Raw genomic sequence first — 16,026 nt, forward strand, 5'->3', positions numbered from 1 at the left:
GTGGCAGAGACTCCAGGGAAATACCAAGCAATATACGAACCTGCGGGCTGTGCCACCTTGCCCCACACAATTACAATATATGTGACAAAGATATTGAGCGCAGATCCCCAGACGTTTCTGTTGATGCGCTTGCCCGTCAAGGCCTAGGTTTTATACCAAAGTAACATTTTCGGCATTAATACTGGCTTATAGAAAAGAGTGTCTGGCTGGCAGAGAGAATAACAATTCTGCATTTGTCTACAGTTCTTGGAAGGTCAGAATTTGTTTTTGCTTTTCTGACTGGAATAGAAAGAGAGCGTCTGCTCACTTGACATGAGGGAAGAAAACAATCAAATGCAAAATGGGGTAAAAAAGCACAGTAAGCCACCATCGGGGGAGAACATTCTAGTCTGCCTCCTTCTCCTCCTGTCCCTCCCTTCTCTTCCTTGACCCCCTCAAGCCCTTACATCCCCCACCTCTACCCCCCACCACCATATTCATCCCCCTGCACTCTGCATCACACAAGACTAGGTCTGTTGTGACCTTCTCTCAGAGTGGTCGCTCTCCTAGTGGAGTACCAGCTGCACTCTACGTGAACCGACAGGACCGAGACTGTCTTAGCATGTCTCTCTCTGTCCTGTTCTCCTCCTAACTCTCCTTGTCCCCTGTGTTCCTCCAAGACACAGACAGGACGAAAGAAGACCTCGTCACACCAGCTGTGTGACTGAGGTTCAGTCGGCACAAAGATCCGGGTCGTCTTCAGATCTTCTTCATGTGTTGTCGTGGTACTGAGGCAGGATAGGATGCGTTGCTATTGATGGAAACCCGTTCATATAGGATTGAGTCCACGCAGTTCTCAACATTGACCGGCAGCGTGATAGTGCCCATTGCTGGACCAGGCAGAGTATCCACCAATCCGGCATCGAAACACAATAAAAGAATAAAGCTCAACTGTTGAATTGTTTATACCTTATTAATATGTCTGTTTCAGGCCCATTTCTCACGCCTTTCACTAGCCCTTTTGAACCTTTGAAAAATACATGGCTTTGAAGTTGACCCGCCACTTTGAAAACAGCCCATTACTGCCTCCATGAGCTACAATATCTTGATCTCAGGACTTCTCTCTGGCCCTGTGACTAACTGAACCAATGGTGATACAATAGCTGCTGTGTAGTGTGGCAGCTCAATGTGTAAAGGACAGACCTTGGAGGAATGACTGCAGCAGATCCCAGAACATATGCCTAGGGCCATCAGGACAGAAGATGGTAGATCGATATCTGTGTGCTCAATGGTTGCCCTCTTTCTCCCTGTATCTTCTCTCTCGTTTCTCTGTCTCTTCTCTCTGTCTCTCCCCCTCCACCCCCACTCCAGATCGTCTTACTTGGGAGAATGCTGTCACAACACTAGAAAGCACAGCACGTCAGACTGCTTTATGGAGTCTCCCGCCAATGTGAAACGGGTTGTAAATCCCAAAGAATCATTAAAACGTAACTACGTTTCAATTAAAAACGAGATGGCCAGCTCGATCACCGGGACTCCTCCAATACCTGGGAGACGTGCTAGGTCTTAAGTTAGATAGACCAGAATAGACTATCATACCACACCATCTTCCAATCTTGCCCATCACTCATCCAGTCAAAAGGAAGGAGGACATTCAAGGAAAGTCCCGTTTGGCAATCGATCGACCGTGTTGTTTTCTCGCTCGGGCTTTAGGTGGAAAGAAAAGCCTGCAGCTTGTCAGAGAGGCGTTGTTCGAGCACTGACAAATGTGCTAAAAGCATAACGTATCTCTTATCAAGCCCCAGTCTTGGTTCCTGTTGTTTAACAGCGGTGGACTGCACGTAAACTCATATTGGAGAGAAGGAAAAGAAGAACCATCCAGAAATACTGAACTTAAGAACTGCAAAAGCACTTAGAGAAAAATCTATACTTAAGTCAAACATATGTTTAACTGAAAATACAAGCTAGGTGAAGATAGTTGGAATGCATATGAGGTCAAAATGCATTTTTTATGAGTGTAGATACATCATTAAATAAGAAGACATTCATATGAGCACATTTCCATGAACCTTGAGCACAAAAATATGAATATTGTTTAATTAACTGATGCTGAATTGTACAATCAGCATCAATAAATAGAGATTGTGAATGTTGTGTTGGCGATGGATCTGTGTTGGGTACAGCACAGAGGCAGTGCATGGCTCATCTTACTAACGGAGGACTCCTTGTGGTTTGCACACATAGTGAGAGATAGAGAGGGAGTGTGTGTGTGTGTGTGTTACTGATTGTAAAGCCTACATCAGGGAGCCCTTTGATCCACCGTGCTCCTTTTGCCCTGCAGGAACACAATTAAAAGAGAAAGTGTGTGTGTGTGTACTACATACGATTGCGTGAGAATATGTATTTGTATGACAGCACTACATGATAAACACTGACACGGCCTAAATTATAAATATATTTCCTGTGGGGTTAAGTACACTCTGCTTTCTCTGCTCCCTCCTTTGCCCTACACCCACACTTCAACCTCCTCATCCCCAACCTCCCTTACAGCATACAATATGCAGGGGCTTGGAGGAGCAGAGAGAGATGGGGAATTGCAGAAAGAAACACTGTGAGGAGCAGAAAGAGTGAGTTTGGAGGGACTGAGAGTAAGGCTGGGAGGAGGTTGGAGGAACAGGGAGTAAGGCTGGGAGGAGGTTGGAGGAACAAGGAGGAGCAGAGCTCCTGAGTAGTAGAGAGTGAGAGGCGTGAGTGGAGAAGTAAGCCCTGTTAACCCCCATTACCCTCCACTGGTGGAGAGAGAGATTAGCAGAATACCAATGTCCCTGCTGGTCGGCCTCTGCTGAAAGGCCCGTCCGCACAGAGATGCTGACAAAGCCATGGGACGGGCACAAATATGATTTGGAGGGAAGCAAAGCAGGAGTTTTTTGAATGCTAAGCATCACCACTCATAGGCACACCTAATGATGGGAATACATTAGTAGGGGCTGTCATGGTCTGGGGTATTGGAGCTGTCCTTAAAGACTGCGCTCAGAGTGGTAGTACAGCTCTCATAGGGCAGCAGAAGGGGTGACCTTGAGGAACCCCTCCACCCTGCATTTGCTGTGGATTGCAACCGTGCCCTTATGATGAGGTTTTATCAGGCTTTGATGCAGTATACTGTAAGTGTCGGATGAAGACCGTATCCTTGCATGAGATGTCCTGTTTTGACATGTGGGACGATAGGGAACATCACAGTAGCCCCCCGTTGGCTGCGGGCACTGCCAGACGGCGTTGCCATGGCTCAGGAAACCAGGAAGTGCGCTCAGCCAATCACTTCTCTGTCCCCACCTCTCCACCCTCTCCGCTGCTTTTCATCTCGTCCCCTCGCTCCTTCCCTTTTCATCACTCACACCACTCCTCATCAGTCCCCCCCCCCCCCCCCCCCTCCATCCCTCTCTCCATCCCTCAGACAGACAGATATGAGATCTCGCAGATTGATGGAGAATCTCAGCCTCTCTGTCACTCAGACTAGGGCTCAATGCGGGATATCAGTCTGATTACATTTCTATCTATCCATCTATCTGGGGTTGACAGGAGATACTTCAGATTGCGCTAAGCTGGATGGCCCAGGCCTGTGTATTTGTTCTGGAGCAGGAATTAAAGTGAGCTGGGGTCCTGAGAGGAAGGAGTTAGCAAACAACATGACCCACTATCGCTGTCTGATAGACCACCTCCACAGCAGTAGCTGGCTCCAGCAAGTGAGGTTTAAAAGTATACACACACACACACACATATATATATATATATGCACACCAAGCAACCTTCCACACATCTGCGTAAAAAAAAGAAGAAAAAAAAAACTTTTTCAAGCTGGAAGATTTCTTTAATATGGACTTGCGTTGTGACAGTCCACGTAATGAAATTCCTTCTCACATAAGATGGTAACGCTCGTTTTGTTTCTGTATATTGTCCTGTCTATCCCCTGGAACATAGTACCACAGCACAAGTCGAGCTGTTCATTGCCCATATCCCCGGCAACTCCCATAAGTGTATATTGAAAATGTACAGTGCGCACAACTCTTTGCTGTTATTAATCAATGTGGCGTCTCGGGACACTTTTTTACAAGCTGGTGTGCTCTGCAGCATGTCATAATCTTGCAAGGGAGCAGGAGAGAGAGAGCGTTGTCTCTTGAGGAACAACTGGCCTCATCCTGAAAGCAGTATGACTCATCCATAGCAGGCCTGTGTTTCTCCCAACAGGAAAACTCTAAACTCCAGTCTAATTGTTTACAATTAGCAAAGCGCTAATGGAGGCAGTCTTTAGAGTTTGGGTTTTGGAGTGGGTCAGGATCTGTGAGCAGTCGAAGTTAATAGACGTGTACTATACACAGACTACAACCGAGCAGAATACTGATTATATCCTGGCATCTCCAGCATGTGGCCTAGACCATGATTGCCAGTATTTATGCTCCAGAATGGCTTTTCAGCTGATGTACTGTAAACTATGGATTGTCTGGTCTAGTTTTCGTAGTGTCGGCATAAGGGAAACAGTCCTAGCTTGCATTTTCCTCCATCTTTTATCTGCTGACAGGTCATGTATGCCAATGCCATGGTTCAGGCTGTATTCGCTTAAACGGCACATTTTTCTCCCAGAATGCTTTGTTCATTGGTTGTTTACACACCGCCAATCTGTAACTCCACCTGGGCGTCCTCTGCAGACTTCAGCAGCCCACCCAAACCATCAGAACCACTCTTTATCTCTGTCTGCATTCCTCCCCGCTTCATTTGCCCTCTCTTCATATCTCTCTCTCTCTCTCTCTCTCTGTTTACCCCACTCTATGGTCATCCCTCTCTTCATCTGCAGCTGTTTCTCTCTCCATCCCTCCCTGTTGTTATCCCACTCTCTCCTCATTCCCTCTCCGTATCCGTCACTCTTCATTTCTCCCACCTTCCCTCGCTCTCCTCATCTGTCCTCATTCCTCCCTTCCCAGCTCGCCCTCTCTCTCTCTCTCTTCACATCTCTTGAGTCTCTTCACTTCCCTTCTCTGTGACTTTGTGTTGAGTAGCAGGGAGACTTGGCGATGCTCACTAACATGTCAACACACCAGTTTATCGCGGCAGCCGTCAAATTGCCCTTAAGTGGCGTCAACGACAAGTAATTACTGGTTGTGGGTAGGAGGAGGGGGCACCATGCTTCAGGCTCCTGACGCCAGCCAGCATCGTGGCATCCGCTTGCACGGCATTATGAAGAGGGCCCTTACTCAAGACTACGACGTTGTACGAGCGCTGCCCTCATCACGCCCACAACCGGAATAGAGCCCTGCTCCAGGCCGGGGGGCCAATTAACCAATGGCCTGGTGTCTCCTGCATGCCAAGAACCATGGAGAGAGAGAGAGAGAGATGGAGGGATGGAGAGAGGGGAATGAAGAGAGAAAGAGACAGAAAGGGAGAGAAGGAACAGTGAGGATTAGACATGAGCCGAGAGAGAGAGAGAGAGAGAGAGAGAGAGAGAGAGAGAGAGAGAGAGAGAGAGAGAGAGAGAGAGAGAGGTTGGGTAGATGCAGGGGAACAAAAAGAGCTAGGTAGGTGTGTTGGGAGAAGGGCGAGAGAGGGGAGCGAGATGACAAATGTCGGTAGAAGCCAGCAGCAGTCAGTGTGCAGTTGGCAGCCAGCGCAGATAAAGACACACAGACAATGGATGTTCGCGCGTTCCCCCTCTTTTTCCTGTCTCTATCTCTTCTCTCTTTGTTGCCGTGCTGTCAACCTTCCTCCTCCCACTCCCCTCAATTAGTGGCCTGCATTTAGCTATCACTCAGCATAGCCAGGACTCCAGCAAGGGACTGAAGGGAGAGAGAGATGAGAAAGAGAGTTTCCCTGCACTGTCATCCTCGTTAGTCCAGCTCCTCCCCGCCATGTCCCTCACTAAGGCGCGGACAAACTCACTAGCGTTTGCCGATAAGTATTGACGTAGTTGTTGTTGTTTTGGATTGTAGTTATGTTCTCCTGGGGTTTTTATGAGCCGGTGTGGTCGTTTGTGGACAACCACCTTTCCAGTGGTCACATGCTTGTCTTTTCCCTCATTGTTGAAGGGGAGTGTACCGTAGTTTGATGCTTGGAGAGGTTTACGCTAGCTTGCCTCAGTGCCGGTGCCCATTGTAGTCCAGGAAGAGTTGCACAGCCTCTCAGATAATTAATGATTATTCATTAGCAGACAAACTCCAGCTAATGCTGTTTGTTGCATGCTAAATGATAGAAAATACTCTATTTATATTCTTTTGAAGTAAACACAACTCAACATTTGACTAGAGAGTTGAAATTTGATTGATTGTTTGTTTGGGGTGTTTGAATTAAGTTTTAATTGTGCTGCGCAATTGCAATTTTCCAGGCTAGGATTTCCTGTGTTTATTTTCTTCTCTCTAATAGAATTGTTGGGGAAGCAGTAATACAAGCATTTCCCATTTCCTATAAAAGGACTGATTATCATAGGTGCTTAAGTAGAAAATTGATTTGCAATTGTGTAGCTGCTTCACTGAGTTTCCCTTAAACTCCCACATGCAGACAGGGAGAGAGAGAGAGAGAGAGAGAGAGAGAGAGAGAGAGAGAGAGAGAGAGAGAGCGACACAGAGGAGGGTGTGTAATTGCAGATCACAAGGGCGGTGGCTTGCGGTTTTTCACTTTCATATCCTCCTCTCTCTTTTGCAATATCTTTCCTCTCTCACTCCCTGTAATCTGTGACTCCCTGCCTCTCACTCCACCCCTCCCTCTCTCTTTTACACACTATCTCTCCTTCTCCATTCCTCCCTCTCTAAATAATTAATTTGCACATATTCAGCAGGCGCTATGCAGGTGTTGTCATCTAGGCCTGACATTTCAGGCTCACCACACCTCTGTCTAGGTGACGGGCCACCAGGTGTATACCAGGGGCACGTTAAATCCGATAATGGTGTACACTGTTTTGCAAAGTTTTCCAGTTTGAACGGCATGTTTCCTTGAAACGGTTTGCTACAGGCTGGAGCAAACCCCCCTGTGGTCAAACAGTCTTTTCAGTTGCCATAGTTGCGAAGCTTGTGTAATGAGCGCCACCATTTCCATTTCAATTAACATTTCGAACACAGCCCAGGTTTCAGTCACCCTGTGGCCCCGATTGGCTGGGGTGCAGAGGGGACAGAGCCACGGTCGTCCTAAATGAGACAGATGTCTATCCGTCAGTCAGGCTCGTCAGAGGCACGTGGGCGGCGCTGAACAATCTGACGCGCTCATTCAGAAGGCATGCCGATTAGTCACCGTTAATGCCAGATTTTCTCATTTCTCTCTCTCCTTCCCCCCGCCCCTCGCCTACATATCTCCAACTGTTTTTTAACTTTTAGCTTAACTTGTACCTATGGTAAACCATGCTCTTAAACTTGCATTTCTTGAGTGGTACCAAATACCAAAAACTCCCACTCACACAAAATACATTTGAGTACAGTCTGAAGAGGTAACATTTACTTCTCCCACCTGCTGTATTTGATGGAATGCAAAGTACTTAGTAAGGGGAATTGACTGTGTAATCGTACTCTGGCTTTATTATGGGTTGTAGACACATATCCAGTATATTTCATTTTTACTCCTTTTTGATAAACCAATACTAGATATGACTGACCACATCTTTATTCCTTTGAAATATGTTTATTGGGAAACACATCATAGAGCAGCGAAATTGGCAATTGACAGCAACATGTTTCCTTTTTTATTTCGCAAACAAAAACAGCAGAGAAGACAAATGTAAACAAACATCACACACCATACAAAAAATTCAACACAAAATACAAAATAAAAACCCCACCCAAAACAGACACCCTCCCTCCACAACCCCCCTCCCTTACCATAACCCACACAACCCTCCCTAGGAGTGCATTTTACTTCGGTGTCAATTCTATTCTCTATCAAGATGAGAGATCAAAGGTTGCCAAATTTTCTGAAAGTCCCTCAGCTTGTCTTTCAGAATGAATCTAATTCTCTCCAAATGTAGAGTATCTGTCAAGTCAGTCAGTTTAAAGGAGGGTACCTCTTTCTTTTTCCAGAGAAGTAAGATCAGCTTTTTTGCAGCTATTAGACCATATGCCAGAAGACGCTGTTGTGCTACATTTAATTTCCTTAGCTCTTCAGATATTCCCAAAATTATTAAAATAGTGACCACATCTTTATTCCAGCTGGGTCAAAGAGTTCACCAGAGAGACTGCACTGTACCAGAGACATTGTGTTGCAGGCATAGCCCCTGGCCGCGACACACACCAGTGCGCAGCCCTATCAAACCCCTCACCCCAGGCAGGAGGCCTGGGTGGCTGGGGGGCATGCTGGGACATGCTGCAGTGCTGGATGGGTAATGACACACTCTCCAGGTGACACTTCCTCCTCAGGGTCCTCCAGCACACATGACTATTAATATTTATCCTATGGTCGTCCCTAGCACACACACATGCCACACAATTTTTTTTAAATCTCCACTGAGACCTACACACGCCTGACAGTTACTTAATGCCCTTTCATACACAGGTGGTAGCTATATGCTACGCGGGGAGGGGGTGGGGGGGGGGGGGGCTAAGGGGAGCTCAAGGGTACAGGAGCAGCAGCCAAGTAACACGGGTCCTCTGGGGCTAGCGCCGAGGCTAGCACGGTGCTCTCCAGCATCTGTTACTGTAGCGGAGTGGCTGGAGGGGCCACCCTGACTGCTAATGCTCGCTTTGAACCAATTATGCCGTTGTGGCTGCACACTGTAAGTACGTTAGTGTACGGCTAACTCATCAGGAAGTGATTTTATCCGTAGCGCTAGCCACAGTAGGAGAGCTAAGCACCACGGCTAGCTAATGGACTGTTCCTCAGGCAAATGCCAACAGCGACTGTGGCATGCTGTCACGTTCATTCACAAAATGACAACAACATAAACGCACAGTTATCTTAGTGTCACTTTCTTTGTTAATGTTACAGGAACAGCATTCTATTTTTCCATTGTTTTTTTTTCTGTTTGTGCCACAAGAGATTGAAACATGTCCTGGAATCTGATAATTATCTGCAGACCTGCATACTTCTCTGCCCCCTTGAGCGCAAAACATTGTGAAAACTGTGTGGTAATCAACCTCAAATGAGTCAATCCCTTTCTCTGCAACACCCACACTCCATAAACGAGGCAACATGACTTGCTCCCGTGAAACTAATTGTTTGTAGAATTGATTTCTTATTTAATTATAAGACAACCGAACAAGTGTGCGCAAACAAGCAGCCAGCCACTCAAGGGCAATAACGGTTCATTAAAACTATTTTCGCCAAAACAAACTAAATGTAATTCATTTAAGTGCTTGATTGATTGTGTGCATGGGAAGATTAAAAACAAAGTTCTTCCCAGCCACGCGATCTCCCAGGCTTTGATCTGTTGCTTATTACAGTAGGTGCTTAGATTGCTGGTATAGTGCCACTATGTTTAGAACAGGACTGAGATGCCTGGTTGCTTGGTGATCCAGACTAAAACAATGCTGCATGTTCCAATACAAAGGTTTGTACTCATACATAGGTTTGTTCTAGTACAAAGGTTCTTCAGTAAAAAAAAAAAAGGAGAGATCATCACATTCCCTGTTGGGAATCAATCGATTACAACAACGGGTTTGAAGCGTCAGAAGAAATGACACATTCAAAATCATCCGACATCTGTGTGAGGCCTATCTCCACGGAATTGTCTGTCCCTCCCACTGTCTCTATCTCTCTCTCTTTCTCCCCACATGCTCTCTCCCCCCCTCCTTTTCCTCTCTCACTCCCTTTGACCTTGTGAAGACCATTTAGCACCCCGGCGAGAAGCACCCTGGAGTCAGTGGGCCACTGAGACGCCCGCAGTCGTCTGAATCAGAGAGAGAGTAATAAGACCCTGTTGCCACGGTGACGCGGCGGTGTGAGTGTTGGCAGTGCGAGGTCATCATTATTCTCCGGCGAGGAATGCGACAGAGCGGATCAAGGTTGGGACGCTTCAAAACTGCTGAGTCCCAAACATGGAGATGACTTCCTGTTCCTCTCCCCTCCCTCCTCGCAGTCCACATCACTTCTGTCTCGAGCATCGAGTCATCACGGGCGACGTACAGGAAATGAACTCGAAAGACTGATGATCCCCTTAACCTTAGTCATAGAGACTCTTCCCTTTTCGCTAAAATGGGAAGCAGGCGCTTTTGTTTCGTTGCTGAAGGGCTTTCGTGTCTGCTGTTCAAGTGCCATTGACTTTGAATGTTCCCCTGCAGCCTGGTCGTCTTGTTTGCTCCGAGTCTCAGCCTGTCAGACTCGAGGGATCTCGACGCACTCCCCACCTCGCTTCCCAAGGACAAGCTGGGCAGCCATGTTGACGGGCCTCATTCAGGCCAATTGGCAAATCAGATGAAGTGATGTGGTGAAGACTGGATCCCCCTGCGACATTTAGAGGAGGACCCCTCTCCCTCCCCCCCCCCCCCCCCCCCCCCCCCCGCCCCCGCCTCCCGACAGGTGACAGGGACGTGTGTGAGGGTGACAGGAGGAAAGGTCTTCGAGCTGAAGATGAAGACAGCGGACGCTGTTCTCTGGAAGCACAATGCAGTGATGCAAAACTCCAGCTAAATAAATGATCACAGTGGGGTGGGGGTGGAGTGCAGTGGGGAGGGGGGGGGGTCTATTTTTAAGCTGAAGTGTAAATGCAGTAATCCTCAGAGCAGCGGCTGTGAATATCCTCCCTCCCCAGCCCCATCAGGGAATACAGCACTCCCCTCTTTATCCATCTCTGACTGCCTACTCCCTCCCTCTCTCTCCCTCATCCTCTCTCTCTCTTTCTCTCTGTATCTGTATCTCTCTCTCCCTCTCTCCTTCATCCTCGCTCTCTCTGTCTCTTTCTCTATCTGACTTTATTTCCCTCTCTCTCTTCTCTTCCTCTCCATATCTCCGTCCCTCCACCACTCTGTTCTCTCCCACAAATCCTCCCCTCCCCTGACACCCTCTCTTTTTCTCACTTTGTCCTTTTTCTCATTCCCTTCTTTATCGCCCCTCCCTTCAGTCCTCCCCACCCTCCCTTTCACATGCAAAGCGTTGGATTCTGGGTCGGGGGTTTCTGCTTATCCTGGAGACTCCATTGGGACTCTCGGCATTCCATTGTAATGAAACATAACGCCTTTTGTCACAGTCAGGAAGGAGAGTGTACAAACCCTAAACTTCACACCCCATAGCTCAGCAGCAGGTGAGACCTAGCACATGCCATCACAAATTCAAGTCGGGCGCACAAATTAAGTGCAGTCCTGCAGACGCAGAACAAACATCCGGGACTATGGAAGGGACTCTGGGTCTAATCTGTACAAAGATCGTCAGGCTGTAATCTGGCATCGGGCCACACAGGAAGTAGACGTTTTTAGCTCTGGTCCTATGGGAGTATGCTCCGCCCCTGCGCCGCCCTCTGCGGAAGTTACTCCCCCCTCCCCAACCCCCCCTCTTGTCCCAGTCGCAAGCTGGCGTTGTGTTTAGGTATGGGAGGCGGGCACCTCTGGTGATGGCGTGTAATAGCACATAATGGGGCGTCGTTAATCACGGGCGCGAGGTGAGGTTTTACAAGGTTAATGACGTGCCGGGTGAGCGAGGATCTCGACTGTGTGTCTTTCCTCAGGTATTTGTCAGAGTCAGGAGGAGTTGGGCCCACACAGGGCTTGGCTGGCACACACACACACACACATACTTAGAGAAACACACATACTACAGAAACCTGTTCTCACCCACAAGCACACACACACACATGCTTTCGCACATGCTCAGAGACACGCACACCGAAACCGGATCTTGTACACAAACACGCATATCTCAAACACACTTCCCTATCTATAAAAAGATGCAGGGTCTGTACCTCAGTACCGTTGAATAGCAGAAAAAGAGCTCAGAGTCATCATTCAACTGTAGATTAAGTCAAAGTTCACCTCGGTTACTACCTACACAGTTCCAACCTCTTTCCTATCCAACCTCTTCCCTAAAACAGCTCCAGTCTGGTCTGCAGCCAACTGCATAGCTGCTTTCTAACATTCCCGCTAATTGCAAACAGTGTTGTAATCACTGTAGTTAGTGCGGAAAGTTGTCAACATCAACGTTGTCAACATGATCAGATTTCTTGCAACCACCAGAGGGGATGCTCCGGGCATGAGCACAAGATGTTACATGGGTCCCTTTCTCTCTCTGCCTTTCTCTCTCTGCCTTTCTCTCTCTGCCTTTCTCTCTCTGCCTTTCTCTTTCTCACACAAATACTCCCGCAAACACATCTGCATATTATTCTGTTCTCCATCTTCTAACGTTCCTCCCATTGTGCGAGTGTCTGGGAGCTGGGCGAGGTGGGTTCCTGCGCCTCAGAGGGTAGAACAGAGGAACGCTGCTGAGCTAAGTAGGAACCCTGCAGGGAGATAAGAATGCGCCATACGGAAATTGAAACGCGGAACAATCACACAACGATGATCTATCTTTATATCTGGTCCCCCGCCACAGACACACACAACCCGTCAACCACACACACTCACAGAACTTTAGTTCTCTCGTCTCTCTGACAAAAACATGGACTTGTGTTTACCGGGACCAAATGTTCTGGTTGGGTGCGGCAGGAGTGCGACAACACAGAGACCTTTGCCTCTCTCTCTCTCTCTCTCTCTCTATCTCTCCCTCTTTCCATGTCTCTCTCTCTATCTCTCCCTCTTTCCATGTCTCTCTCTCTCTCTTTCTCTACCTCTTTGCATAAAACTGATTTATTTACTTAAGCTCACCGGGCTCTGCTGATGAGACGCTTTTGTTTTGAGAAAACTTCCTCTCTTTTTTGTTTATGGTTTTGAAATTCAGGGCAGGATAAGAAGGAAACTCGCTAACAGCTCCAGAACAGGATGACCTATTTTGAAGCGCACACAGAGCCGTGACAAAACCCTCTCTGCGAGGCGCAGAGTCTCACAACAATATCCTGGTGTGTGTCTGTGTCTGTGTGTGTGTGTGTGTGTGTGTGTGGGTGTGTGTGTGTGTGTGTGTGTGTGTGTGTGTGTAGAAGTGTGCCCATATTCATGACTAGATTCAAGTCAAAGTGCATGTGCTCAAGCAAATAGTTGAGCTTGTAGTACAAATGAAGGGCAATCAAATGTACAACACTACAGTGTAGGTCTGGTGAAACCCACCGCGAGGTCCCACCATGTGACAGTGCGCATATCAAACATCGGTCCACACACCCTTCTGTCCTTGAGGAAGATAGGTCCGAGACACAACCGAGCCTGCCACACCGGTCTTCACACTTTAGAGGAGAGGGAAGAAGCAGAGAGGGAGATGTGTATATGGAGTGCGTGTACCTGATTATTAATGCAGAGATGAAGAAAAAGCAGAAAGGAAGAGAGGGAGGGAGGAGGAGAAATAGGATGGAGTAAATGTACATTCCCCTTCGGCTCTCCTTTCTCCTCCACCAGAGCTCACCCGGATCCCGTGGTTAGGATATCTGCTTCACAGACTGCTCGTCTGTTAATACTGCACAATCACATTCATCATCAGCTCTGCTGCTTGGAGGCACAGACACCACAGGCTGCCTGCGTGTGCATGGGCATATGTGTGTGTGCGTGGAGGTGCATTTGCGGATGAGTGCTTGCGTTTGTGTGTGTGTTTGTAAATACTTGCACGGTACATTCATAATAAACCTGTGCCACTGTTTGGCCAGTAAATGGAATGAGTGGGCCATGTAATTGGTTAGTTGAACTGGTGAGGGGCGAAGTGCTTTCTCTCTCTCCCACCCAAACACACACACGAGAGCGCACAGACACACACACAAATAGATACACGTAAATGGACACAAATTCACAACGTAAAATTCACCTGCAGACACACGTGTGTTTCACTCACACACACACAGAAACAGACGACCTCACAATTAGATCCACACAAACACATTTACATGTCAGCGTCGTATTTCTATACTGCCATGTTTCATTTGGTCGGGACTGATTATAGTAATTAGATCAGAGAAAAGTTCAAAGTCATTCTGATCTCTTTTTCATTTTTCAAAGAGATTACCTTTCCTAATTGTCCCTATAAAACCAACAGTATGGAAGAGTGCTCCTATAGTTATGAGGTCATAATCTACAGTATGATAAATAGTTTAGGATGCAATGTACCAATACAAACAACACTAGCGGCACATTCAAGATTCTGCATGTGTTCCCAGCGTCCTGAGGATGGACTTTTTCCATTTCTTTTTCTAGCGGGCAGATGGAAAATGTGACATTGACATGAATTGAAAATACAATATGGGGTCCGTCGTTGAAAGGGCCGCCCCTCTGTTTCACAGCGACCGAACAATATGCCTGGTTGTTGTAGAGAGTGTGTGCATGTGCACGTCCGTGTGTGTGTGCGTGCGTGTGTGTGAGGACAGATAGAGAGAACCTTGAGTATTGTTTTGTTTTTTCCCCCGGCAGAGAAGAGGGGGGCGTTCACAAGCACCTCTTTAATTCTGACAGCCTGCCAAGGCCTCCCAACACAGCCATGCATTTCAGCTATTGTGTGGTCCCGCCACAATTGATAAGACAGCCATTTGTGTGTGTGCGTATGCATGTGTGTTGTGTGCGCGCAGGGTCCTTGCGTCGACTGACATGCCGTTAACATGATTGTGAGGTCGCTGAAGAAACGGCAGCACTGTGGTGGTCCATAGGAAAATGAATCAAAGATGGGTTCCATGTGTGCGGGGTGTGACAACACTGCCAAGATGTCCTCCAACAATTGAAATGTCATTGACGTTATTACGTACGTCACGTTGACTGGCTTCTTCGATAAATGCATTTGGCTGAGATGAATTTAACGACGACAAACTGTTGACGTGTCTTCGCGTTTGGTAGTGTTGATTTGAAGATGATGACGATGTCGTCGTGTTATGATTGAAGTGCACACGTGTCTGCCATGCGTCTATGTGCACGTCCGTCAGATGTAGGAGTGCCCTTTCAGAGACTGGTGTTGGCTTGTCAGTCAGGGTGGCATGTGTCAACGTGTGATCACGTCACGTCGAGACTGCCTTAAATGTCGCTTGTCTCTATGCGCCAATCTGCCTGACTCAGTGTACCTCCCCCTGCCTTTCAGAAGTCGGAAAGCGCGTGCATGTTTGTGCTCGTGTGTGTGTGCGTGTGTGTGTGAGACCACCTCCTTTTGTGTGTCTGGGAGCACAATGATGCTCTCTGTATTGATTTTCTTCTCTTCCTGCCATTTTATAATTATGTCTCTTCTCTTTTTTTCCTCCCTCTCTCTCTCTGTCTCTCTCTTGATGCCCTCCGTCTCTCTTATCTCCTCCTCTCCTCTATTTTGTTAATTCCCTCCCACTGATCCATTTCTGCTCTTCCCCATGTTGCCGCTTGTTATCTCGCCCTTCTCTTTTTTCTGTTTGATCTGCAATTCTTCATTTCCTCTCTCATCTACGTCATGCTCTCTCTCTCCCTGCTCTCCCCCTTCCTCTTCTCCTGCCTTTCTCTCTCCTCTGTTTATCTGTCATTCACTTCCATGTGCTCTATCCCTCTATGTCCCTGTTTCTCTCTCTTTCTCTCTCTTTTGCAGCCTCGCTGGAGTGTTCACCGTAGCTACTGACGATCCAGGACACACCGGCCTACAGTACCCAGAATCCCTCTGGCCACGCCTCCTAACCTCTGACCCCCTGGCCTCCTTGGAGCACCAATCTCAACTCTGCAGCCTGATGCCCGCCGCCACCTCCCCCCCAGCAGTACCCCACCCCAACCACCTCCGCCCCAATCACCACCTCCGCCCCAATCACCACCTCCGCCCCAATCACCACCTTCCCCCCAATCACCACCTTCCCCCCAATCACCACCTCCGCCCAAATCACCACCTCCGCCCCAATCACCACCTTCCCCCCAATCACCACCTCCGCCCTAATCACCACCTCCGCCCCAATCACCACCTTCCCCCCAACCTCCCCCCAGTGAAATTGAGTGAAATGGCACATCAGTTAACTTAAAATGTATACTTCTTAGTTACTGTCTGTGAAAATCTCCAGCATAGCACTTTACTGTCTGATTGTATGTCTGACTGTCT

At 47.8% G+C, this 16,026-nt stretch overlaps 1 protein-coding gene across 2 annotated transcripts in view; it reads left to right on the top strand.

Annotated features, from left to right (window-relative positions):
• The window catches only part of samd12 (sterile alpha motif domain containing 12), a 53,242-nt gene extending 37,441 nt beyond the window's left edge, over window positions 1-15,801 (top strand). For both annotated transcript variants that reach the window (XM_067256560.1, XM_067256559.1), the window contains exon 5: window positions 15,532-15,801. In XM_067256560.1, coding sequence (XP_067112661.1) covers window positions 15,532-15,554 — 23 coding nt within the window. In that variant the 3' untranslated portion in view covers window positions 15,555-15,801. The remainder of the gene's footprint in view (window positions 1-15,531) is intronic.
• Window positions 15,802-16,026: the final 225 nt, after the last annotated feature.

The sequence above is a fragment of the Osmerus mordax genome, chromosome 18 (genome assembly GCF_038355195.1).
Source record: "Osmerus mordax isolate fOsmMor3 chromosome 18, fOsmMor3.pri, whole genome shotgun sequence".
Taxonomy (NCBI): Eukaryota; Metazoa; Chordata; class Actinopteri; order Osmeriformes; family Osmeridae; genus Osmerus; species Osmerus mordax.